The sequence below is a fragment of the Passer domesticus genome, chromosome 4, assembly GCF_036417665.1.
Source record: "Passer domesticus isolate bPasDom1 chromosome 4, bPasDom1.hap1, whole genome shotgun sequence".
Classification (NCBI taxonomy): Eukaryota; Metazoa; Chordata; class Aves; order Passeriformes; family Passeridae; genus Passer; species Passer domesticus.
Genome location: NC_087477.1, coordinates 24595305 through 24622599, shown reverse-complemented (window position 1 = coordinate 24622599; position 27295 = coordinate 24595305). Strand labels below are relative to the sequence as shown.

At 42.9% G+C, this 27295-nt stretch overlaps 2 protein-coding genes across 3 annotated transcripts in view; one reads left to right on the top strand and one right to left on the bottom strand.

The window, feature by feature from the left end:
- The window catches only part of LOC135298740 (dentin matrix acidic phosphoprotein 1-like), a 26707-nt gene extending 3577 nt beyond the window's left edge, over positions 1-23130 (bottom strand). Inside the window, exon 1 of one of the 2 annotated variants that reach the window (XM_064416606.1) lies at positions 22731-23130. Coding sequence is in view for 1 of the 2 variants with exons in the window: in XM_064416605.1 (XP_064272675.1) it covers positions 14025-14040 (16 nt within the window). In the remaining variant the exon portion in view is untranslated. Of the gene's footprint in view, positions 1-14024; positions 14212-22730 lie in introns of those variants that run through there. The other variant, XM_064416605.1, reaches the window with a different exon arrangement.
- On the top strand, positions 14522-27295 carry SPARCL1 (SPARC like 1). Its single transcript, XM_064416603.1, has 11 exons — positions 14522-15031; positions 18105-18215; positions 18318-18371; positions 20577-21728; positions 22419-22488; positions 23137-23264; positions 23827-23947; positions 24710-24846; positions 25311-25459; positions 26352-26500; positions 27015-27295. The coding sequence occupies exons 2-11, from the start codon at positions 18162-18164 to the stop codon at positions 27041-27043; spliced, it is 2043 nt and encodes a 680-aa protein (XP_064272673.1). The 5' UTR covers positions 14522-15031; positions 18105-18161; the 3' UTR covers positions 27044-27295.

Genomic DNA, 27295 nt, shown 5'->3' with positions numbered 1-27295 from the left:
AAAGCAACACCTACATCCCAGATGATAACCCTCCTGCTTTCAACCAAAACTTGTGAGGAAATCTTCAACCCCTTTTCCCAAACATTGCCATTTTCCCTCCAGGCAATGCCAGATCAACCCAAACAAACCCAGACCTTTACCTCGAGGTGTGATGCAAGCCTGCCTCTCCTGTGGTGCTGGGGAAGGGATGGACTGGCTGCCTGTGCTGGAATGCTCCGGGCTGTATGTCCCAGGGTGGCAGGGCAGGCATTTAAGTGCTGCTCAGTGCCAGCCCCGGGCCGGGGGCAGCCAATGGCACCAGCGGGCAGCGCTGCTGCACCTGGAGGTGTCACCGGGAACTGGCCTCCCACGCTTCCTCTGGCCTCCGCCAGGACGCCGGCCCCAAAAAAGCTCCTTGTGGTTGCAGGATGATGAGACGGGAGGGCAGTTAATGACGGACTGTGCTGGCCCTGTGTTTTGACTGCTAAATTTGTCCCATTCACACACTTCCCTCCGTGACACACGCAAACAACTACATCGTCACCCACGCCAAGCACTGGACCCCATCCCAGGGATGGCATCCTCCTAACCTGTGCAACCCAACCTTGGGAGCAGAGCGTGCCATGGGCCAGGGTGCTGAAACACACAGGGACCATTTCCCTGCCAGGTTTCAGCCTTGTCCTGTACCTTGGGGCAGGAGCACAAAACCACCCCAGAAAGAGAGTATCGTCTTATTTTCATGCCCACACAGGCACTTGTGCCAGGAAGAAGGGAAGTACTAAATGGAGGTGTATAGGGAGCATCCCACACTCTGCACTGAGTGTAGCATTCCAGTGCTCCTTCCAGCTGCTGGACAGGGAAGGGATGCTACCTCTGCTCTGGAAAACTCAGGCCAATATGTGCCATGGGAACATGGGCAGGGCTGCAGCTTTGCTGGCATTCACAGGAGATGCTGGCACTGTGAAATAAATGACTGAAGGAAACTTGGGCAGGGTCAGGATTGAGCCAGAGCTCTGTAAACTGCAGGTTATCTGAATTTGCTCAGGCTGTAGAAAACAGCATCCAGATGGCATGCCTCGTGCCAGACAGAGTGTCCTGTGAAACCAGACATGTCAGTCTGCTGCTGGTGTGATTTCATCCTCACAATCTCCTGCTGTTCCCCCCCCTCATTACCAGCCCACAGTCCATGTGTGTCTGTCCTGCAAGGACTGCAAGATCTGAATGTAATGAGTATAATTTTTCTCCTTCCTCCTGTGCCCCATGCAGGGAGGCCCCAGTGCCACTGCGGTCCCACTGCTTTCCCCACAGCCCCTTGGCCTCAAGATGGTCACCATCAAGCTGCTCATTCCTGTGCCCATACCTTCAGCAGATGTTTTCCCTCTTCTTCCCCACCTGACTCCTGCCGCAGATACCGTGGGATGTATTTTCCTTTTGACCTGTGTCAAAATTACACCCCTGTCCCCAGCCAGATATGAGTTCATGTTGGCAACCTTTTTTAAGCACCTCCAACAATTACCATGTTTTGTCTTTTTTTTTTTATGTATTTTGTTTTCTTTTGTTTTTTAATGTCAAACCCGCATTTAACTTAGCCCCCAAAGATCTGGTGGTGCCTCATGTCCAGCTGCTGTGGTGCAAGAAAGAGATAAACACGAAGCTCTGCATGCCTGGCTCTTTTATAACACACATCACCCACTGCCCCACCAGCCACTAGCCCAAGGTCACTTCCCCCCTTTGCATTGGCCCTGAAATACCTGCAGCACCAGCACACCCAACGATGCTCCCTGACAGCAGCTGACCTGACCCACATCCCTGTAATCTCCAATAGCCCTGGGTCCATCGATGGGGTCTGTGCCCCAAATCCCTTCCAGAGGTCATCCTACAGCATTAGCCAGATTGCCCCTGCCTCTGTTTTTCAAGGAAAGGAAACCCCAGCTCACATATTGCAACCTTACAATTAACCTCATTAAAAAATATTAAGGATTATTGTTGTTACATCAGAGGTGAGAAATGGATTGAGGGGGGAGCAGCAGCTATCTGTTGGGTGTTTTAAATGCCACTGGCATCTCCCCAAGTCCTACCCTACCAAGATTCTCAGCCCCTGAAAGGAAGATGTGGGGGAGCCTGGCCAGGCTAGAGTTGGCACCCTCAGACTACCAAGTCAGAAACTAGAAGACTGGCAGCGCTGGTAAGAAGATGCAGGAATATCACTCCTCTGTTTGACAGTCTGGACTGCTTGGTGTTCACGAGAACAAAGAAATGAGTGCAGACAGCAGCAGGCATAAGAGACACCAAAGCCAAAAGATGAGCTGGCACTACAGCCTGCCAGCTGGTGGAGGAAGAACATAACAGCTGCTCTCCTCCACTGATCGAGACAGTTCAGCATCAAAAACTCAAAAACGAAATAGTGTTGTAAAAACCACTATTCCCCTCTTTTTTTCCAGTCCAGGGTATTTTAATAATATTAATGTTGCTGGTGCACTTCTCTCCTGAGTAGACTTAAGGATTTTGACAGCAGCATCAAAAGGAAAAGGACCAGTGAATGACGGGAGCAGGGAAGACTAGGATGAGAGCAGGACCCAAGGCACTTGTCTTCAGTACTCAACCAAACACTCAGCACTAACTCCTACTTTATGTCAGATCCAAATCCAAATCACTTTCCCCCACGCTTTCTGGTGACAGGTGTTATAACACAGTGTCATTTTGTTACCTGAGTAAACACTGTCTGCAACTCCCAGCATTAACATGACACAGAGCCTAGTAGCTAATGATGACGTTTTAGGTGTTTGAAGTGCAACACTGATATTCCAACTCCTTCTGGGAGCAAGCCTAACAGCTACAAATGCTGTGATATGGAGCTACCAGCATATTTGTCACAGCATAGAGCCATGCACAGGCTTGATTTCTTCTAAGCCTCTAAATTTGATACTTCTCCTTGCTGGAAAAGAACATCTCACAGGAGCCTGAGTCCAGGGGCCCTGAAATACAGACACACACAAGGCACCTGCTAATGCTAGACCTCTGCACAAGACCAACAGCCCTCGCCCCTGGCATCCTGTCAGCACAGGGGTAGGTTCATTAACCCTATTCCATATCCACCATGGAGTTTCCTCTACAGCCAGAGAAAAAAGACACTTTAAAGGCACCAGTCATTTGCTCTATTTCAGGCACCTATTTCAGACATCACAAATTGCTTGAAGTCTCTGTGACACGTCAAAGGGAGGTGCCGACCTTATCCTACTCACAAGATGCACCATGCCCTTTCCCAAAACCCATGCAAGGCGAGCTCCCAAAATCCCTCACGGCCCACCTCTTGTGCCAGCCCCACACTCTATATATGTCTATTTATAGCATTTTTCTACCACCCTACTCTGAGCAATGAGCTCCAGCAAAACCAGCATATCTCCCTGGTGGTCTGTTGGGACAAAGGCTCACAGGTGTTGTACCTGCTCTGTGCCACTCTTGCCAAAGCACAACAGAAGGAGCAATAACTGCTATCCACATCATGCCCACTGCAGCTGGAGCTCGTGGCTGGACAGGTGCTTTGTGCCATCCCTGCCAGATGTGTGTGACTGGATTGTCTGGTCCTATAAATCTATACTCATCCACCAACTTGCCTGAATTCACTAATTTGAGGCTGTGACTTCATCAGACTTCATCAGACTTCACAATTTGAGGCTGTGGGTAAGGAGGTCTCACTTCTGCCTGGCCACTGTCAGATCCAACACACCTTCCTGCACACAGGCACAACTGCATCTTGCTGCCTGCAGTCAAAGTAAGGGCAGGGACAGATGCTCAGCTCTGCCTCACAGCAGGGACCAGTTTTGACGGTGCTGGCACAGCTACCAGGTAGCTGCAGACTACACTACTGGAACTCCAGCTCCAGCCCAGTGACACTGGGCTGTCAAATAGCTCAGCACTGACAGCAGCAATCATACAGACACTAGAGGGTAATTACAGCTCCTAACATCTCATTCAGAGTACAATATCTTTTACAATCACTTCCTGCTCACAATTCAACCCCTTGGCAGGTGAGAGCAGTAAGTATTTGTCAATTACAAGCTGGAAGTGGAACAATAATGCACCCTTAATATGAAAATCTCTCAAGCAATGTGCTTGCTCCCATCCAATTAGAATTGCAAAGATCTGGAAAGCAGCATAGTGCCAGGGCTCTCAGGAAGGAAAATATGGCAGTGATCAGGGGCCAGCCTTGCTCCTGATCACATCAGTGAATTGCTCAAGATGACATAGGGGCAGTTGTGCTGTTTGTGCAGGCCAGGTCTGTTTCTGTCTCCTGAGTCACAGCACCCTGATTTCTTGTTGGAGGGGACAAAAACATCAGAAGGAAATGACTGGTGGCAATGGATTGTATGAAACAGGCACTGCAGGAGTGCCAATGGGTAATGCAGAGGCACAGGCTGCCCAGAGGGGCAGAGAAGTCAGGACAGGGCTGGCAGCTCAAGGGATGAAGATATTTATACGGAGAGCCAGACCCTCTTGGAGAGTGGTCAGGAGTCCTCTGATTCCTGTGATGTCATTATGGCTCACTCAGGCTAAATTTATTGCTGCTCGGTGTAGCTGGACAGGAAGCACTACCACAGTCCCCTGGGAGCCTGGAAAAACTGACACCATCAGTGCAGCTCTGAGCAAGAGATCATCAGCAATTTGGCTCATGCCTCCAAAGGACATTTGAATCCTCAAAATCCTAATGACTTAAAAAAAATAACATAAGGAACCAAGAAAAAATAAAAAAAGGCAAAAAATCCACCAAACACAAAAAACCACCCCACTACCACCAAAAAAACCCGGAAACCTGAAACCCCTCACTACCAAAACCCAAGCAATGCCAAACAACTCACAAAGCCACAGAAGACTCAACTAATACAACCACAAAAAAAAAAAAAAGCACACCACATCACACATCTGGTGACTTTCATTTGGTTCACAATCTAACTTTTTATTAACTATTATTATGTGAGTGCTGTACCCACATCTTCCACAATATTCCATATTGCACAAAGGTCAATGCAACAAAAATCCCATAGAAGCTACTCTATACAGGAATCTACATGCTTATGATAAACTGCTTTTCAGCAAGAAACAAGTATTAAATCCAAGGAGATGTTTCTTGGTTTTCTGTGGTTCCTAAAAAGGTTGTTAAATACAGGGAGGAGGGGTAGGCCAAGCTTAAGCAGTATAAGCGTGTTCTGAATATCAGAACAGCAAAGAAAAATCTGGAGTTGCTTACTGGATATTGTTTTCCTGAAAACAGTACGTGGGATTGTTGGTGACAAACCTGTCAAGCACTCAGCCAGCAGCCAAAACGCTGGTGTGCACTTCCCAGGGAAACTGTGCACAGCTCACTGCCAGCATCCTAAAATACAGCTCAGGAACATCACCATGGCAACTGACAGCAGCCACCCCTGGTCCTGAGGCAGGGGGCTGCATTTCTGCTCCACTTTCACAGGGACTGCAGTAGGAATTGAAGCTGTTTGCTTTTAAGACCTACATTTAGGAGATCTTCAACTCATTCCTTCAGTAGTCAATTCACCCAATTCAGATACCAGTCATAAAGGCTGGATCCAGCCTTCACTCTTCCATGATGACTTTAACACTCTTCCTTGTTTGATTTATCGATAAATAAAACTTCCTAACCATTTCCCCTGCCCCTCCAGTTGTTCTTTGTAATTTCATACCAATCACCTTAAATGAGCAGCTGTAAATGGCAGATGAATTCATACACAACTCATTCACACTCTGTTAAACTTCCAGTAGAATTCAATGGTGCATCTCAAAGCAGCTGCATATGTGTGAATGCAATGCCAATCAACACCTTTTGACTCAGTCTAGTTCCTCTTCACTATTCCTGCTGGAATACTCTCTCATTACTGGTGGGTTTTTTCTGAACGCTGAATGCATAAAGGATTATTGCACAGGAGATAAGAAGCAGGAATCTTTAAAAAAAAGGCTTGTAAGAAATGAATACTGGGTAAGCATTGACCCTTGTGCACAGAGTTTGATTTTGCATAACCAGTCACAAACAAAAAGATGTGAAAATATGTTTGCTATGCAAGCAGGGAAGACTGATGCAAACAAATGAGAACAAGGTGCTGCCTGGGGAAGCACAGTCAAGACCATGTGCTGCCTGTTCCCTACCTGCACAGTCCCACAGCAGGAGCAGGAACACAAAGCCCCCCTCCAACTCCTTTTAGTAACTTCAGGGCTTCAGTTATTGACAAAACCTTTCCTGAGGGTTTCTAGTATTTCTGACTCCTGACAAATCTGCAAATTCCGGCACTGCCTGCTCCAGTCACATACGTAACCATGCTGTGGGAGCAGCCCTGCTCTGCCCAGATGTAATTACATGGTACACTTTGTGGCTTTCTACAAGGAAGTGGCATCATCACCTCTGTCTTCCACCAGGCTCCTCTCCAGAACCAGCCCAAATGGGAATGCAAAGCCATGAAAGGACTTCCTTTGTCTGCCCAATCACACGGGATCGCAGGAGGATCCCTGGAAGCGTCACCCCAGCTTATGTGCCAGGGCATCCTTTACCTTCAGCAGGGTCTTGGCACTCCTTATTGAAGAAATCAGGCCAGAATCACATAAGCTGATCCATCTCACTCATAATCCTCTCAGCACTGTGGGCTTAAGCACTTCACTACCCAGCCCACATTCAAATCTTGCCCATGCCCACAGCCATCATCTCTTCATATGACTAATGTGCTCCAGCAGGTAAGCTCAAATCTTTCCATTCCCTCCAACTGAAAAATAAATGGAATAAAGGGAGGTTTGAGTTTGATTCATTTCCCCCTTTTTTTTCCTTTCAATGAAACCAAAACCCAAACCGCAGCCAGTGTGAGCTAGCTGAGCGATAACGCAAACAGCGCATTCAAAGAGGCATCATCAAATCCCCCTCAGGTTGGGATCTTTCCAGAAAAGCCATTTCCCATTAACAAACGCAGCCTTTGCTGGCCTGTACCAGGACAGCCCCACAGCCAACATGGGGCTAATAGTCATGATTCCATCACAGTGGTGCAGCCCAGGGAAATGCTCCGTGATGGAGGTGTGGGATGCATCACAGAGGGGCTGACACATGGGAGCAAGAGCTGGGCATGGGCTGGGTACTGCAGACCCCAGAGTGATGCACAGCTCACCAGAACTTGGGCTAAAACTTCTGTCTTTAGGGGATAACAAAGAAACTAGAAAATATATAGTATTATGGAGAATTTTACATGTAGAAATATTCCAAACTATTATCCTTTCTTTCCTTTTCTGTAATGATTAGATCCTGAAATGGTGGCCATGGAGATCTTGCACTACACAATGTGGGGAGCTGTTGACAGGCTGTGCTTTAATGGCTGTGGACCTCAGGAAATTAATTTCTGGGGCAAAGCAGGCAACAGCCAGGGATCTCTATAAGGTGGTACTTCCACACAAGTGCTTTGCTTGCTCCCAGTTTGGGTCTTGCTTCCTTCTGAGCACAGGGAGACAGGCACCCATGCCCACACAGAGAGAAGGTACAGCATCCTTTTCCTTCCCACTACCTCATCCCATGGCAAAACTATAATTTGATTCCTCTCTCCTCAGCTATTTTTGGACTTTTCAGCACTGAAATTAGCATAACTCATACAGACAGGAAGTTGTTGCTACAGCACTAGAGAAGGGTGCTTGGAAATGAAAACCAGTCTTTGATTAAAAGAATAAAGTCAAAAACCCTTTTAGAAAAATATCCCCCAAAAAAGGTCTATCAAAAGAATGCTCTACTCCTTTACTATCACTTAATTTAGGCAAAAGACAATGGGAACAGTTTTGTAACTGCATTGCGTAATTTACCAGGAGTTTCTGCAATGGCAAAGAAATAAACTAAGTTCTTTAAATAAAAATAAAGAACTTCAATAAATAGGAATTGAAGTTTTACTACGTGAGGCACATCTTGAATACCAGAGTATAACCAGACATGACCATCTGGAATCATCGAGGAAGTCTTCACCCAAAAAGTAATTTGGCACCCCTAAAAAGAGGTGAGGTGGATCTCTATAAAAATCTAAGGAGTTCACTGAGGATCAGACACAAACTTTAAACCAGCTCAACTACACTGAGCCTTCTCTAAACCCAAACCTTTGCCTAAAGAGGAAATGAGTCCATGTTAAATGCCTTCCCTGATGCTGTGGAGCAGGAGATGAAGGGTACCTTACGGCAAGAGTGTTTCTCCTCACTCCTCCCTTCCTGACAGAAGGTCCCTGCTACCCGAGGAAGGCTTATCACCCTCCCAGCTCACCCATCTCACTGCCCCTTTGCTCCCCTCTCCCCAGTACAAATCCAGACCCCAAACAGGCATTAGGGCTGCAGTGAAAGCCACCAGCCACTCCACCACAGATATTTATCTCCCCTCAGTGTCCTGTTCCCTTCTTCTTTAGTCAATTTTGTTTTGATATAAACACCTCTTCAAATACCTTTCCCATCAGAAAACTGAAACGTGCTGGGCGTGGATTGCCTTCTAAAACCACTCTCATCAGGTCATTCACAAGTGGTATTTTTAAACCCCTGGCTGACTGAACAACAGACATTACAGACATTACACCCACTCTCCCACAGCCCCATTTTTGTCTTTCGAGAGGCTGTGAGACATCACACATGCAGATGGCAGGTTTGATAGTAGCCTGACCTTTGTGCTGGCACGAATAACACACTCTCCTCAGTATTTATTTCTATTTGAGGAACAGGCGGTTGCATGGAGTTGAGGATGCACAAAGCAAGGGGAAAAACCTGAGGGAAGAGGGGAGCAGTCACCCAGAAACTGGGGACACAATGCCACGGGGAGGGTACCAAAACTCTCCTGTGCCCTGAAAATCCTAAAAGCAGCTCCCTGATTCAGGGAAATGCCTAGTTGTGCACAGCCAAGCCAAAATGCCCCAAGAGCTGCTGTCCCCAAGCTCCCAGGGGTGAGGGAAGCTCTCTGAAATGCTGAGTTGGAGGCAGGGTAAGAAAGGCCAAGGAGCAGGACAGGCTCGTTTAGCTGTACAAAATCACGCTTGGGTTTTTCTGATTCCTGAGGAAGACAGACCAAGCATTAGAGCTGAAACAAGTCACACACTATAAGGGATATCAGCAGAACCAGGACCATGACAGGAGAGGGTGACACTCCATGCTAAGACCATGCTGTTCCTGAAACAACAAGACACAGATTAATTGCAGTGTTTCACAATCCTTGTCTCCTTATGGACCAAGGCTTTGCTGCTTGCCACAGAATCACTTAGGTTGGAAAAGATCTCAGCAATCACCAAGTCCAACCCGTGACCAAACACCACCATGCCAACCAGACCATGGCACCAAGTGCCACACCCATTCTTTCCATAAACAGCTCCAGTGATGGTGACTCCACCAGGTCCCTGGGCAGCCCACTCCAATGTCCAATTACCCTTTCTTGTGAAGAAATTCTTCCTAATTTACAACCTAAGCCTCCCCTGGCACAGCTGGAGGCAGTCTTCTTGTCCTGAGCTGGTTGCTGGGGAGAAGAGACTGACCCCCACCTGGCTGTACCCTCCTTTCAGGCAGTTGTAGAGACTGATAAGGTTTCCCTTGAGCCTCCTTTTTTTCCAGGCTAAACACCCCCAGCTCCCTCAGCCATTCCTCAATAGACTTGTACTCCAGACCCTTCACCAGCTTCATTGCCCTTCTGTCATCACCAAAGATCACAGCACTCACTGAAAAAACAGCCTTGACAAAGTCTTTTGTGTGTATTGACACATTTTTTACATCAGATTCCCATCACAAGTGGACTTGGCTTTTTGCCCCACTTATATTTGTTTCATGGTGCTCCCAAACAGCTGCAGAGCCGCTTCACAGGGCAGTCAGGTTGGAAATCCAATGAAATGGCACCCATGCACAATATAAAACTTGTTTTCCCCCTAGCCTAAGATTTAAACCCATCTACACAGGCAGTTTTAAGGAAAGTGCTCAGCAGAACATCAGAAACAAGGAAGATGAGCCACACTGAGCAGTCCCTGCTGTGTTACACTTCCTCGAAAGCCTCCAGCCATGCTGTACATCTAAAATTATTAAGTGAAAGAATAACCTGCTCTTGAGACAGACGTGGAGATTGCACAACCTCCACAATGTGTTTTCAGCAGAATTGCTCTTAAAATCCTTGTACTGAACTCAATCTCTTTGGCTCATTGTTAAAGTAAATGCACACTACAATAATAAAAATAAAGCACATCTCTGCAGCCCCATAGAACAGAAGGGCATAGATAAGATCTTTTCAGGTTTGAGCGCTGTCTAGCTCTTGGTGGCTTAAGGACTCTTCCTGCTTATTTTCATTCCTCTTTTTAAGAATTTGGTCAAGAAAATTGTTTGAACAATTTAGACCATTAGCTGAGTCTGTCTGGCTGAAGGGCAAAAATAGCCATCTTTCAGTCTGAGCTTTAAAATAGCTCCTCCCCAATGGGACTCAAATATTCCTCAGCTGGGCAAGATGTTTATTTCTCTCCCTCCTTTTTAAACATATAATTTCAACCTATGCAGGCACTGTGGTCAAGAATGACACAGTCCAGGGCAGCAGCTCTCAGGAGAGAGGGATGAGAGTCTTTAACACCCTGACTGCATCCCAGACAAAGCCTGATATAGCAGCAGCACGGGGCAGCCGTGCTGGAGCCTCAGCCCTGTTTGGAGTTGCTTTCTGCACACTGGGAAGTGTCACTCATTCCATACATCCAGGGAATAGGAGCTCTGCCTGGCACGTCTTGTCTTCCCAGGCATCATGAAAACCACAGACAGAACTGCATCCAGTACAGCATTTAACACAGGTGGAATAAGAAATAAAAAGCCACAACAGGGTTTTGACTAACTGAGATTGCTGAAGGGTTGGAAAACTCAGTGTGATATAGTAAAGGAATTGTAGGCAGAACTACTGCTGTATGGAATAAAACACTGGTGATGGAGGGCTCCTGGATTAGAGCAAAAGATAAATTGCAACCACATCATCTGTATTCAAGAGAACCTGATTTTAGATGCAGAACTGACCAAGTAGCAGGTCACAAAAAGAACACACAGGCAGACCTTTAACTTTTTATCTCTGTGATTTTTTTAAAAGTTTTAAATTATAAGCCACACTTTGTGAAATTTTTCACTATAAAGCTCTTGGGAGATAACTCAGTTTCAATGTACTCATCAGCAGCTCATATGCATTTATTATTATGCTCCAGAGATGCTTGCTAATCTTGAAAGGACTCTAGGCATTGCTCTGGAGTCAAAAAAGATGGTAGAGAAGGGCAGCCTTCTGAGTCAAAAAAGCTGTGCCAAAAATTCATTTTCCAGAATATAAAAAAACTGAATTCCAAATTCAGCACAAGAAGCCTTCAGAAGGAAGTCAAGCTTTCTTTTTTCTGAAGAAAGAAAAAAGGAGTAATGTACTAATATTACTTAGTCCAGAGGTTATAACTTATATTTGTCTATGTACACTATATATATGTACAATATCTATATATTATATTTACTATAGTTATCAGTGATTTATATTTTGTAGATAAGTTAATTGAGAAAGAAATGCATGTAAAAATATTTGGGCAAACTTCCTGGGCAGAATCACTATTATAAGATAACTAAAGAGTCACAACTCATTCTCCTGCCTCCCCAAAAATAAGGCATAGAAGGCCCCCCACTTCCAATATTCCTTTGGCGTGGCACAACTGAACGGAACTGGTCAGAGGCATCAGCTCCCTCCTACTCCCAGCACTGTCTGCAATCAGTTTTTCTACCCTTCTCAAGAAAACTAAACTCCCCATGAAATGCCTCTGTGGTCCACATGAACCCCATCAATTATTTCCAGTAGGAAAGGACAAGCAGCACTTGCCAGCATTTCCAATGGGAGTTGCTACAGGCTGTGATCTTTTGAGAATCTAAACAATTCATACCATTATCTAAATGAAGGCCATTTCATCAGCTCATGAAAGGCTTCAGATGCACCTTTTGTGAAGGAAGTTACACTGAGATCTTCCTAAATTTCCCAATCACTTATTTAATGGCTAAGAGGCAACCAGGGATGTGCTTAGAGCCCTCCCAACACCACCTGGCAGATTCTGATCTTCATCACCTGGAACTCCACAGCACACACACATCAGCACTGACTGCAATCAGACTCAAACTGTTTCATGTCTGTCTGTTGTTTTGTGGTTCATTTTCCTGTTTTTTTTCCTCTGTAGTAAAAAGAGAAAACACACAGACACATAGGTATTATATCGTTAATATAATAGCCAGTATATGTGCACAGTTTCTTTATCTACACTAAAACACTTGAGTTCCACCTTGCTTACACCTTTTCATTTTGGGGTAAAGAATATTTGATGGAACAGCCAAACTTTATTTGTAAATCAGAATGAGCACTGATGTTAAAATTTACTTTTCATTTTAAAAACCTGGCAGTTGAAGCCTGGTACATGGTCCGGAAGCCAATGGCTCAACACCACTCTCTTGTGGGCAGAGATATGAACCCTCTGGCAGGACTGAGTATGCAAAAGTACAGACAGCTCCAATAAAAAGAAATGTCTTTTGAGCCTAATTCTGTCTCCCCCATAGTCAGTTAGACCCACAGATCATTGCTGCCAGAGACAGGCACATTAATAAATATAACACAAAATCCTCTGAGGTTTTCTGAAGGTTCTGCCTTCGTTTAAAGTGTCTGTCTAGCAGCTGCCACAGTGAGACAGATAAAACAATTTTTTTCACCTCCCTGTACTCATCTGTTTTCTTTCTTCTATGTTTAATCTTTATTGTTTGCTGCATATCCTCCCTTTCACTTAGCTCAGCAACTGCTTGCCTCCCCTCTTCCCCTCATACTTCACCTCAGTAGCACAGCACCTCTTTCTGGTGAGAGAATTCCTAATCCACCACTGAAAAGCTTTCCAAAAAGCACACTGCCTGACACAGTGGGCCTGGCTGAGGACTGGAGCTCTAGGGCTGATGGCTCCAAGACCAGCCCAGGCCTCCCAGTGGCATCAGAAAACAACCAGAGATGTTCTCAACTGAAGCATTTTGTCATCAAAAGCAAAGATAGAAAATTTTGCTTAATGAAGTATTTTGTAAATATGCAACAGCTCTGATAAGCAATAATCCCTCAATATCCTCAAAACCAAAATGTTTCTTCCCCACTGTCCTGCAAGTCCCAAGAAAGCTGTTTAAACACAGAATCAGGCAAAGCCCACAAATCACATACAGTTTTCCAATAATAACCTTCAGACTCCTACAAATATCCGCTTCAAGTTTCTGCACATTTCTTCAGAGTCTGGCACTTTTTTCCTGTGAATTAAAAACTTCAAGGCAAGGTTAATAGCCATTATCAGAAAATCTTATGACAAAAAGAGTTAATATTTAGTTACCATAAAATTAACATTGCTGTACTTGTCCTAATTTCTGGGTTTCCACCTGAACAGTTTTCTTTTATCAGCTGAGAGCCCATCCATATCTCAAACATTGAGAAATCACAGCAAAGACACTTATCTTTGATAACCCAGTAAAGCTAACCTGATGGTACAGCACAGCACAAAGAGTTTTGAATAGACAAAACCAATCATCTTTTCAGCACGCACAACAAAAGAAAAAACAAACGGGAAGTCCTGAAATAATGCCCACTCCTTTCAGACACCGACTGGCTGACAGACAAGCAGAATTTCAACTCCAATAGGCATGAATTAGTTTCCAGGCAGAGAAGCAGAGACAAAAGGGAAAAGGATTTAAAGAATTTCTCATGGGCTTTTGTCAAAGGGGTATTTTTTCTGCTTGGTCTACAGAATGAGGGCTCAGCTCTGATTTCAGGATCTTTTGGGTTTTTATCTTTTTTTTTTTATTAACTATAAACTTCACAGTTGGCCACATAAAACATGGTAAATTTTTGTACATTTCTCACTGTATTTTTTTCTCATCAACACCCAATGTATATTACCTTTTTGGGTGAACAGAAGACAAGCCAGTAAAACGATAACTTTAAAAAGACCCAATTAAAATATTATCTAAAGTGACTGATTTTTCAGCATTTGCATTACAGTTCTCACCATTCACACACTTCATTTCATTTTGCTTCAACCTCTTTTCCAGTCATGTCAACACAATATGGAAAGTGTCCTCAATAGGAAGAGAGGATATTGGAAAAATGTGGAATTTGAGACTGGATCTGCTGCCTTTATCACTGGAAGTGCCTTTGCTCTTACATTGGTGCATCCACTCCACTATTTCTGGACAACCTCCTAGAAAGTATTCCAGTTCAGGTGGAGCATTTTATGGAATAATGAGATGATTAAAAAAAAAAAAAGAATAAACATATTAATGCTTTCAGAACCAGAAGCCACAAAGCGTCTGCTGCGGAGGCTCGTGGAGGTTTCCACACTCCTCACCAGCTCACTCTGCATTGTCACTATGGCAGACAGGCAGCACAGCCATAGCAACAGCTTCCAAACAGCAAACTCCTCGGAGTTATGCAAGAGCCTCCAATCAGTACTGGGTTTTACATATCTAATTTGGATTTTCTACCTTTTAGCAGGCTCACACGCACCATGCGTGGCATACTGAAACAACACTGGGCAGTTCAGCAGGGACTGGCATCCCCCGTGCTCCACTTTCCCAGCCAACAGCGTAGCTGCCCCAGCAGATCCCTTGGTTCAGCTCTTCTGGGAGCAGCTGAGGCAGCAGAAACTCCTGCACCCGCTCCCTTTGGCTCCCCTCCCTGCAAATCACTGAACATGTCTTTCCCACACGGCCGCTGAGCTCCACTGGCCCAGAGCCCGTGAGCGCTAAATTGTCTTCCTGATCCAACTAATCCATGAGAATTCCACCAGCCCATCGCCCCCCACCTCGTCCCATGGGAGCCTAGGATTCCTTGTTCAGCCGAGAGCCAAAGAGTCCCATCCTCCTTCACTGACACTTGCAGCACAAGGCACAGGCTGAGAAGGTCTGGTCCAGACACCAAAACACATCTCAGGAAAAGCAGCAACATTTTGCAAGGCTCAAGGATTTCCAGCACATCAGAGGCAGGCCAAGAAGGAGCACCTCTTCTACTGCTATGGTACTGTTTCTTTATTCTTAATTAAAACTTTAGAATGCTTTATATCTAACCCTCTGCAATTTTTTTTCCACGTACTGCAAAATAGCTGAAGCTTTCATAAAGTGTCGTCTGTTTCAAGGATAACATAGTTCAGATGTTTATATATAGAACAGAAAATGACCTTTGTAAGATAAAACAATGTGTAGTTACTGTGTTGAGGAAGACAACCCTTATCCTACCACTGGAATAATTATTTTTCCAGTGATCCTGCAAAACAATAAAGCATTACGGCCAACAAGGGCCAAGAAAAGCACACACCTCCTTTGGAACCATACAGTGGTCCAGCTGAAAGCCACGGTGTGACCTAATTTCCCAACACTTCAACAATCTCTTGAAATATCAGTTTAGGAAACTTAGTCCAATAGACAAGGCCAAAAAACCAGATTCAGCTTCTTTTCTCATATTGGAAAAGAAAGAGAAATACTGGCTGGTCTTGGAGGAATCTTTCAGAAATGTGTTGGTAGACCTAGTGAAAACATGTACCAAACAGGGAGCCCTTGATAGAAATGTAGGATCTGGGAGAGGACTAATATCAAAATAATTCTGCATAATGAGCAAGTCTTATTTTGATCCTCCTCAGGTTAAATCAAAGCAGCTCATTGTGACTTGACCTGGTCTTAAATTACAGACAACTCTGGTTAAAAAATAAACCGAAAAAAACCAAACAAAAAACCAACCCACAAAAACAAAACTCTAAAAACTCAAGATCTAACAAAACCTAAACAAGTAGAAAATAAAATTAAGTGGTAGAAAGCAAACATAAGAGATTAAACAATTACAGTAAGTTAATGTGAATGGCTTGTTTAAAAATTTTTTAACTTGACCTGAAATACTTTTGGTTTGGTTTTGATCTTACTGCACTCAGCCATCAAGGACTTGTGTCTGATGGCTTTTGCAGCTGTAAAACTGGCAGCATCAGAGGGATCAATTCTCATTATCAGCTATTTACTGGTACAGAATGAGTGAATTAGTTTTAATGCTTTGATTTTTTTTCTTTTTGTGCTCTCTTCCTTTACTCAGATCAGAAATCTGCCTCAAAATGTGTCTTCCACTTTTATGTTTGTGCACACATGAACCAGCTTCTACATGTATAATGTGCTCTGCTCTCACAAGGGCTTTTGAAACATATCTGGAAACAGGAATGTGCTATACCTGTAATTTAAAAGCATCACACTTATACTTTTATTAAAATCCATGTCATTTGTTAGCATTTCAAGTGGCTGCTGACACTATCAGAATGGCAGCCCTGTAGCCTCCTTGCCATGCAAACCCAGTACCCCTAGTTAGCATTGTTTGCTCAATAACCCAAGATGAAGTATTGTTAAATTACTCATTTCTTGGTCATAAACCCCATCGTACACAAGAAATTTTCCTATTCACCTTTTAGCTAAGTCTTCCTACAGATTCTCCTGCAGATTTCATTCCTGTAATGATTTCATTTTCCCAGAGAGATGTCTCTATGCTAGTATTTTTTTAAAAAAAGCTTGTGTAATCGCTCCTTTCTGACAGTTCTATTAAACTTATGTGTTACAACAGCTTGCTTTTAAAAATTCTCTTTTTTAGGACATATTTGGAAATTAAAGCAAGAATGAAATGCCTTCCCATTTAGTGTAAAAAATATAATCACACCATCCATCATAGCACATTCCAATCAGTGTGGTAAGGCTTCCCTAATAATTTAATACTTATTCAAGACCAAATACTTAATTCAAGACTTATACTTCCTATGGGCTGCTGCGGGCTTGCTGTTAAAAAGAAAATGCAAAAGCCCTGTCCTGCCATCTTAACCCAGATTCATTCCAACTAGTTTTTGATTATTTCAGCAAAGGTGGTAGAGGCAACTTTTACAGAGACAAGCCAAATTAGAAAATTGCAATTATAAATAAAACACAGCATGGAGAACTTGTAATTTATAATTCTCAAACCAGTTTACCAAAACAAATATGACAAATGAGAGTTTTAAAAAAGAAAACTCAGTTAAGTTTTGATGGTCTGTGTTGTTCACCAGCAACAGAAAGAAATGGAAATCAAGCCTACCTGGCATTCAAATGCTTCTTTCCTCAGCCACTTGCCAGGCCTTCAAAAAGCACAGTATGCAGTTTTTAGGGCTTTACACGAAATTGGATTGTTGCCCTGCATTTCTGACAAGTTGCCTGCATAATCCTCAGTCTAACCACACTTGCCTTGATCTGAACTGACTGCCCATATCCAGCCCAGTGAGGCATTTTGCATATGCTCATTATTGGCTTTTGTTGTATTCTGCTGTTCCCTCTGAAAACATCTTAGACAGCTAACTGTGAATGCCAAAGTGATAATAGATAATTAGTCAAGAGGTAATTTGGAGACTAACTGCAAGGAAAAATGGATTGCATACGAGATATACCCCACTAATGAGTATTTTGATCTTCATTAATGGAAAGATAATGACATTAAACAATATTTAACAGAGGCATCTTCCAAAAGTGTACACTTCAGGTGACAATTTCCTAGAAAACACAGAAGCAGGACTGCATCCAAAGCAGGACTGCACCCCTTCTTCATGCAGCCTGGGCAGCACTTCTGAGCTTGGAGACCTGCTGAGCAGAATTTCACCCCTTAATTATTCCTACCAGACAGAGGGAGGAGCAGCCAAGAGACACCTCAGCCATAGAAGTGCCACAAGCAGGCACTGCCTCAGAGTTCAGTGCCTCAAAAAAGAGGCATTTTGCACCAAGTGGTATCTCATAGGGGTGGATAAATACTTACAACTATTTCTGTTTAAATACTTAGCCTCTGTCCATTCACAGCTCTGCCTCTCAGTAACCCCCACCTGGAGTTTCTGAACACAGCCTATAGCTTAATCACTGTCAAAGAACTGAGACTGAAGTGGCCTCTAGTTAAGCTGGTCTCACACCTGAGTTTACAGGACACTGCATAACAATTTTGTGGGTCTCTAGACTTAACAATTTACGGCAGCCACTACATTGCTTCCATCAGCCATTGCTAGGTCATTACACCCAAATCCTAACGTGTTTTGTTTTCATGTTTCTTGCAGAAAGGAAACCTCTAAACCTGTACCATCAACTATTGTCCTCTACAAGATCTGGAAAACATGAAGGCTGTAGCCCTCTTCATTTGTCTTGTAGGACCAGTTTTTGCTATTTCAGTAAGTCGTCACCATGCTATTATTATCAGGCACTTCATTTCCCATTCTGAGAATCTTCTATGCTTATGGATGTGCAGATATTCATATATTTGTCTTTTTTAGACCCATCCTGTAAACCACAAGCTCAGAACTCACAGACAGAAAACTCCAGAAAAGGTACTCTTCTTGTTCTTTGAACAATAGGAAGTAACTTACATTATTCTTCTCAAATATAAAAACACATTACCACATACATACTGGTTGGCAAATTCATTTATGTTAAAAAACTTTAGGCCCTCTCACCTCAAGAATTAGTGCCAAGTGTCTCATGCCTTGCATATTAACAACTGCAAACAGGACAAAATCTAAAGCTCAAAATGGAAGTTTCACTTATTGACGAAATTACCTTAAACGAATACCCATACTTGCACAAGTAATACGCTCCAGTGACAGCCAAAATTAATGTTATCACAGCTCCAGTATAGGAGGAGGATGAAATCCTCAATTTATCACACCATCTCAAATATGTGAAAATTTTAGCCACCATATGTTCCATTATTCATGGTGCAGAGCATTAGACACAGCTTTTCCTGGCAGAGTACTCTGTGGCTGACAGGCCAGATGCTCTGATGGCAATGAGACAGAGGATTTCACCAGCCCTCCCTATGCCACATATGTGTGCTAAGGACAAAGCCCACAGTTTTGCATTCATGGCAGACCCAAATAAAAATTCCTTTTTATTGCACTGTTCTGGTGAGCCTTTGTGACTCAGACACAATGGATCTTGTCTCCAAGCCACTGGGTGTTTCAGAACTACTAAACTCAGATCATGCTCTTTAGTAAGAGATTCAAAATCCCAACTCTTATGTTAACCATTTAAAGGATTTTTAATTATAAATTATATACCACTCTATACAACTTTCCAGATACATTTCATATCAATCTGGATCATGCTCTGCAACACAAAAACAAAAAAATAAATAATTTTCCTAATGAAGTATCCAGCAGAGGAAATGGTATAAAGATTAGTTTGCAGCCTACAGCTGTCTACCAGAAACAACACACATAAGACACTGGCATCAAAACGAAACAAAAATAGCCAATGAATCATCAGTTTCAAGTGTGTGCATCATCTATCAAAAGCCAGCTCTCCCCCACAGTACCTAATACCAGATAGTGACTGAAATTTGCCCAAGTTCCTTCACAAGCACCTGAGCTCTAAGAGCTGATTTTACCCAGGGGAGAAAGGTATAACAGAAAGCAGCATCTGGAAGCTGTATCCAGGCACATCTCTGCAAAACTGGTGCAGGACAAGGCTTCCTGTCAAGACATGAGCCAAATCTTTCTCAAACTGCTGCTTCAAGCACAGGTACCCACAACAGAAAATCTTAAAGTCTGTTTGGCCTTGTGTTTTCTGAATCTGTAAAATTTTGGAAAAGCTCCACAGTGAATTTCTGTTAGATTGGAGCAAACATACAATCTTCCCCTGAAAAAGTTAAGAGTTGGAATTGATACAGTTAATATAGTTCCTAGTACTATTTCCACACCAGCAAGGACGCCGGGCAAAAGACAAAATTGTAAAACATTAAGATACCACTTTGACATTAGGAAATAGGAAATGGCTGATCTACAAGAATCAAATTAATATTTCCAATCCTACCTTTAAAAATAAAAGAAATAAAAGCGTTTGTGAGTAGAGTGCTTGATTCCAAGCAGTCAAACTAAAGGAAAAAGCTATTCCAGCAGCTTGGATGGACCAAGCGAGAAGGACCATTCTTCCCAAATTAAACCCCCCAAAAGCTTTAAGGAATATCAGCATCAGGTTCTATATTGTTGTAAGCAATAAGCAACACTGAACATCCCTAGGTGTTGCTCAGAGACACCCACAGCAGCAGAAAGGTAATTGCTTCAGCAAGACCTGACAGTAATTTTGGTACCTGCTTTCTCCTCAAGCACTTGAACCATTTCCACTGAAGGTACCACTTTTGCTATTGGCTTGACAGATTAAGAAAAAAAAAAAGGCACTTTATATTTTGCATCCCCCTTCCCTGAGGTAAGTGATAATTACTGCAGCCTACAAGTGCCTATGGTTATGACTAAAATAGTAATTAAGTATTTTGAGATTTCACAAGACACCCATATGCATCTTTCTGAAACAGAGTTGCACAGATCTCTCCAGAAACTCCAACAATAAAAGAAGGTAGAGATAAACATTTTCTGAGAAAGAGAAGACACATTAGCTGTGAATGCCATGCTCTGGGCTAGTTTAAGAGGAGCACATACAAAGAAAACAAAGCCAGTGCCATACAAGGCAAAAATAACACCACATCAGCTTCAAATAAATCCTAAGATTTATTATTCTGTTATTTTAATTTTTTTAAGAGTGAATATATTCATGCTGAAGCCTCAAGGGAAGAGAACACAGGGTATGTAGACAAGAGTGATTTGCTGCCCACTCCCAGAAACTTAAAACCAGGCTCTGAAGACAGGGATGAGCCCCAGACCATTAAGAAACAAGGAAGAACTGGGAGTGAGCATCAAGTGAAAAACAGCCTGAAAAGCATCAATTTCCTTGCACTGCACAATAAACTAGGTTTGGCTTCTGACAACCAGGACAGTGATTCTGGGAGCAGTGGCAGAGAGCAATCCAGCTCTGAGCATGAGCAGCTCAGGAAACATGAGAAACATGGGAACATGGCAAACCAACACCTTCCAGGCCGCGCAGAACACCCAGTGAGTGCTTTCAGCCTTCACCATGAGCATAACATGTGGAAATATAACAAAAATGCTGTTGGCCTGCCCGAAAAAACCAGTGAAAACAATGATGAGGAAAGCATGGAAGAAGAGGACGAGAAATGGGGTGAAGAAACTGATTACAGAGACACAAAGCACAAAGACCATGAGACACGTCAAGGTGACCAATACAAAAGACAGCAACCTGAGAACAGCATGCAATTAGATGAACTCCTGAGTGATTCCAGCCAACCAACCTGGAAAACCAAGAGACACAGTGAGAAATTTGACCAAGAGGAAGAAGAGAGGGAGGACAGGAAGAAGTCCTATAAAGAAGAAATCCCCCTCTCTCAACAAACCCATAATGAATATCAGGATGGCAAACAGCAAAGTCAAGAGAGAAAATACCATATTCAAGTGAACTATCAGAGTGATCATGACACAGTGGTGAAAATACATGATAGGGAAGACAGTAATGATGATGATGGTCATGACAGTGGTGACATTGATCGTGAGGAATATCTCAGCAATCCCTGGAAAGAAACAGCCTATGAGGAAGAGGAGAGAATCCAGAGTAATGACCAGGAGAGCACCAGTACCGAGCCTGAAGGGGAAGGAACCACTGAAGATGATACTGCAGTTCACAGAGAGACTGAGGATTACCAAACTGTCAAGATTAAAGACCTTGCTCACTCTGAACAAGATTATTATGATCATGAGCCACCTGATTCTGACAACAGGCAACAACAGAAAATTAGTAGCTCCATTCAGAACATGAATTCAATGGGCAGTCAAGATAAGGTAAATTATCTTTAAAATAAAACTTGAATACTACAAAAAGCGGGGGAGGGACCAATTCTAAATTTAAATTCCTGATGATTGAAATGACCTGTTGGAGAAAAGCAGGTGACTTCTAAATATGCAGAAGTCTCATCTCCCCTTATACTCACTATTCCTCTGGTTCACGCTGTGTCACTGCACCCACAGCACTTAGGTGAACTGGAGCCAGAAAGGAAGTGAACATCATTCACATAAGAGCTCCAGACCCAGTGGGGTGTGTAATGAAACACACAAATAAATACAGATACACAGATGCAAAACCTGAAACCCAGCCTCCAGCTTACCAGGCCAGCCTGTTCACTCATCTCTCACAAAGATTTTAAATGCTACTCCACAGAAGTGAACAGCTTGGAAAGGCAGACTAGAGTCAATAGAATAATTACAAGAAACTCAGGCCTTACTGAGCTCCCATTTCTCTCTCTCTCTCTCTACCTCCTACTCTATTTTTTCCCCAATAACAAAAGCATGGTAATACTACCAGAGGCTTTATGCTCTTCTCACAGATTTTGCTTAGCAACCTCTCTCTGCTAAAAACAGAGCAAACTGTGCCTCAGTCAGCTCTGTATTTGGACCTGAAAAAAAATTAGTCCAAGTATTTTTTTCTTCCCAAGATTTACCACAACTTTCTGCTTATGCCTCTGTGATGTGCAGGTTAAGACTACAGACAGTTCCCATGGTGAGATGGAAAGTGTCAGCAACAACAATGAGGAGGCTCTCCTTGGTAAGCCCCAAGCAAAGCCGTCATGTAACTCCCAACTCTCTGCAGCTGGGGAATCTGCTGGCCTGCATTTCTCTTCTGCCTTTTGCAGCACAGGATTTCACGTGACTGAACTGTACTTGTGCCTAATCCTGTGCTCCCAGAGAATTCCTTCCACACTCCCTTGGATTTAGTAATTCGTTAGTGAAAAACATTTGTAGGCAGTGCACAATTTTTTGTGTCAGTTATACAGAAATGGGGCTTACCTTGTGCTGAGAGCTTTCAGTTTCAGAACAGTAGCTTGAATTCAAGTAGGAGTGGGACAAAGGCCAGTGCTTGATTCAGCAAAGACAGATGGGATATGTTTCACCAAAGGAAGCTGGAAGTGAAACATCAATACCTACAGAACAAACAGCTTTTTCTAAAAAAAAAATAAATTAAATAATTATTTCCCCATCCAATTCAAACCTGGGACTGCTAGAAGTCTCACAAAAATTCTCATTTAAAGTTTGGCTTGTTTTATTCAATACAAGGTCCAGCTTCATAACAAACTTAAAAATGCATTTGAACTTCTTGATGAATACTGGGCTGTGTTTTACTTTGGCTCTCAGTAGTGTCTGACAAACACTTGGCTTCATCCCATCACCTCTAATAGTCCCTCTTTCCTGCTAGGACTGCCAGACACATGCCGGAACTTCCACTGCAAAAGAGGCAAAGTCTGTCACGCAGACAAACAAGGGAAACCCCACTGCATTTGCCAAGATCCTGCTGCTTGCCCTCCCACCAAAGACTATGAGCATGTGAGTATTTCACAGGACTGGGAAAAGCCACCTAAAGCGTTAACAAGATAACATATTCCCCTGCTATTATTTAGCATGGTTCTACCCTAAAAAGCATGCAAGTGGGTTTGAGTGATTCCAGTAATTGAAAAATTAAGTATAAAGCACCCAAACTCATTGAGTGTGGTTTGAGGGCAGTACGAACCCATGTAACTTCACAGTAACTGGCTTGCTTCACTCAGTCTCAGGGATTGTAGCTCTTCCCTGTCACTAAAAATTCTATGTATCCATTTGGTATTTTAGAGCACATGCTTAGTACACATCCAGTGAAATAATCCCACAGCATCTCAGAGACTATACTACAACAATAGAATTAAACTGAAGTGTTGCATAACTGGGCGTACAAGTAAAGACAACTCGTCCTCATGGGGGCATACAACAACCACTAACTCCAATACTTCTGATCACACGCACTCCCTGTGGTATTCACCACATGTCAATGATGCTTTTCATACTGTAATGCCTCTGAGTGACAAGGATTTTTCTCAACACTGTGGTGGGGTGGTGGTTTTCCTTCCTCTAGGTTTGTGGTACGGATAACAAGACTTATGATGGCACATGTCAACTCTTTGGCACCAAATGTCAACTGGAAGGGACAAAACTAGGACGCCAGCTGCACCTAGACTATATGGGCTCCTGCAAACGTAAGCTTCTTTTCCTTTGAGGAATTCAGCTTGGTATAAAGAGACAGCAGCCTTAACCCACCTGCCAGCCCTAAATTACCCTTCTTCCTGTAATCCGCCACCTGTGCATCAATTATCTGCTAATTAAGGCCTTCAAAACCCTAAATATGCTTAAAAGTATCTGAAACCTAGACATCTCTCCTGTGCTTACACCAATTTGTTGTTGACCTTATCTTCCCCTGAAGTGTCTTATATGTTTCTATTGCTATAGCCTTTGAAGATTTCTGTAAATCCTTGACCAGAAAAAGTGTTCACCGAGAGTCAATAAATGAAAATGTACATCTCAAACCCCCAGGGAAAACAAAAACCCAAAAAACATTAAACAAACTTAGATGCAAAATGCAGAAGTCAAGATCTAAAACCCAGAACTGATTTCGAACCTCTTCGACTGCTGCATATGGTAGGAGGAAAATGCATTCCCAGCCAGAATATTCCTTTGCTGTTAAAAACTCTACTTTCATGCAGCTGACTGATTAGAGCTTCACTGCACAACTATGCTCAAAAGCTGCACACATATATAAAGGTTGTGGCTTGCACAACTGGTTAAGCACGTGCACTAAAAATTGTAGATTTATAATTGAACATATTAGGTGCATTCAAAATTTTACGTATTACAGATCCATCAATTCTAATTTTTACTGGAAGTAGATCTCAAATCTCAGAAATGCTCGAATGGGGACTTAACAAATGACTGGTTAACAAAAGCTTTTCTCTTTGGCACAGACATCCCCCCCTGTACTGACTATGAAGTGGATCAGTTTCCCCTCCGGATGCGAGACTGGCTTAAGAACATCCTCATTCAATATTATGAACGTGACCTGAACACTTCTGGGATTCTAACTGAAAAGCAAAGGAATAAGGTCAGCAATCCTTTCCAAATAAGACCACAGAGCCGTTACAGGGACTAGCCCAGAACATCTCACACAAACTGGCATGAACTAGATAACTTCTAGATGGCTTATTTCCCATCAAAACATGTGTTGCTTACCTCAGGACAGAAGATGTGACAAAACTGGTTTAATCTCCTAACAAGCTGGGGTTTCTGCCCCCCTTAGCTGAGTCTGACAATTACACCACAAGAATGCACTTCCTTTCTAGTTATTGCCAAAGGTGACATAAACAGCACCAACAATGTCCAGGACTACTGAAGGCAAGCCTTTCATGCTGCATATGGTCACCAACACTAAAACACATTTCCCTAGGGGTATTTCATTATCAAGTTTCATTTCTCCAAAACACCTTCTTGTCAGATAGTTCTCTTCAGGACAGATCTTCAACCCAAAACAAAAAAAAAAAAAAAAAACAATTTCTGTGTTGAGTTCAGGTAAAAAAGATCTACCAGAATGACAAGCGCCTTGTGGCTGGTGACCACCCAGTTGAGCTGCTCCTGCACGACTTTGAGAAAAATTACCACATGTATGTGTACCCTGTGCACTGGCAGTTTCACCAGCTTGATCAGCACCCTGTTGACAGGTAAAAAAATACCTATGGTTCAGTTCTGATTTGCTGACTAAACTCAGGTTGTTTAACTTTTCTAAAAACCCTAAGGGATTCTCTACATACAGAACCAGTCCCTCAGCTGTTAGAAGCCAGTATCACCCCCTCTCTAACACAGAACTTTTTCTCTCATTGTTTTCCTGGTCATACCCTAGGTTAGAATCTGCTATCCTCTTGCCTTGCACGATCATGTATTACACTGTAAGTTCTACAGTGTCTTAATACCCACTAATGCTCTCAGCCAGGAAGAAGTCCTGTTATTGCTGAAGATAAGAGAAACAGGCTAAGTACAGAGTCCTGGCAGCAAAAATCCAATAGTGAGTGGATAGTTTTCAACTAACACCACAGAGGGCTCTCAGTTTAAGGAGCAGATATAGTCACAGTTCAGAGCAAGCTTCCACCTTCTGAGAACATAACTCAGATTTCAAGCTTTTGGTCATATCAACCAGTGATGGGATGTGTACTTCCAAGTTCACACCTTCAATATCTCAGGACAATCACACCTACTGTTTTAGAATATAGTTAAGCACTTTGCAAGCTTGATATCCTGAGGATTAACAGCAAAAGTCCACAAATTATGACTTGTGAGCAAGTTGCTCCTTTCAGTGCCTGTAATTACTAAAAAAGTAATACTTGTTCTAGGAAAAAAGATGTTGGCAAAAAACATGCAGCAGAAGTATTTTAGCTCATCAAATATTAGATATCTTTATCATGACCTGGGACATATTCACTACAGAAGCACCACAACAAAATCCACTGGGGCATCTCTAATAAAACCATTGTTTTCTTCTAGCATCTTAGATGAGCTTTGATAATCCTGCTGATTTGTTAAGGAAATGCAGCTCTCCATACCTGCCCTTTCTTTCAGATTATTAACACACTCGGAGCTTGCACCCTTGAGAGCCTCCCTTGTTCCCATGGAACACTGCATAACCCGTTTCTTCCAAGAGTGTGATGGAGACCAGGACAAACTCATTGCTTTGAAGGAATGGTGCCACTGCTTTGGGATTAAGGAAGGTAAGCCTAAAAGAACAGGCAGATGTACCTGACAGAATGTTCCTGCCAAGAACATTACTCAGACCTCAAAGTAAGGCAAATAAATTGTGAGCAGAAGCCCATGGCTCCTGTGCCCAGAGGAAAACAGAACACTAGTAACAAGACTGCAAAAGGTCAGCAGGGTTAACACAGCACAGATTAATCCCAGAAGAGTTATGGGACAGTAGGCATTTGGCCAAACAAGCAGACTGAAGAAATGTGTTCAAAATCCTACTAGCAAGTCCCTAATTTAAGAGGAGGCTGATGCTGGTCAGAAGTCAGACACACAGAACCTTTGCTCTTCCCAGAATTTTTCCAGCTCTTCTGATGACATTTTACCAGTCATGAAGGATGAAGCTGCAAGGAGTTATCTTAGTACATGTATACTTCTGCCACTGATTGCTCATTCATAGCATCAGCCACTTTATTGATAGTGATACAGCATAAAAACGTCTCTTTGGCATAAATGTTAATGTTTTCTTCTTCTTTGTTGCAGAGGACATAAATGAAAATCTCCTTTTCTGAGCCCGGATGAACAGACTCCCACTACTGCACGAAAATTGATGAATCCTGCTTACTTCTGTAATTAGCAGCTTAACAGCTTTCAAGAAAATGGTGGAATGAGGTTCACTGACTTCTTATCAAACAACCCAAGTGCAGAAAACTTCTACATTCATTAACAGCAGAAAAATTTAACTACTTCATAGCCAAAAAAACCCAGTGTTTCCCCCACATGTATCCATGATTTTTCTGAACCAATAAATACTACTAACCTAA

Bases quoted from the DNA above. Each gene is read 5' to 3' on its own strand.
- SPARCL1 (XM_064416603.1), top strand. From the start codon at position 18,162: ATGAAGGCTGTAGCCCTCTTCATTTGTCTTGTAGGACCAGTTTTTGCT. The intron at 22,489-23,136 runs GTAAGCCCCAAG...CTTTCCTGCTAG, and splicing joins CAATGAGGAGGCTCTCCTTG to GACTGCCAGACACATGCCGG. The intron at 23,948-24,709 runs GTAAGCTTCTTT...TCTTTGGCACAG, and splicing joins CTATATGGGCTCCTGCAAAC to ACATCCCCCCCTGTACTGAC.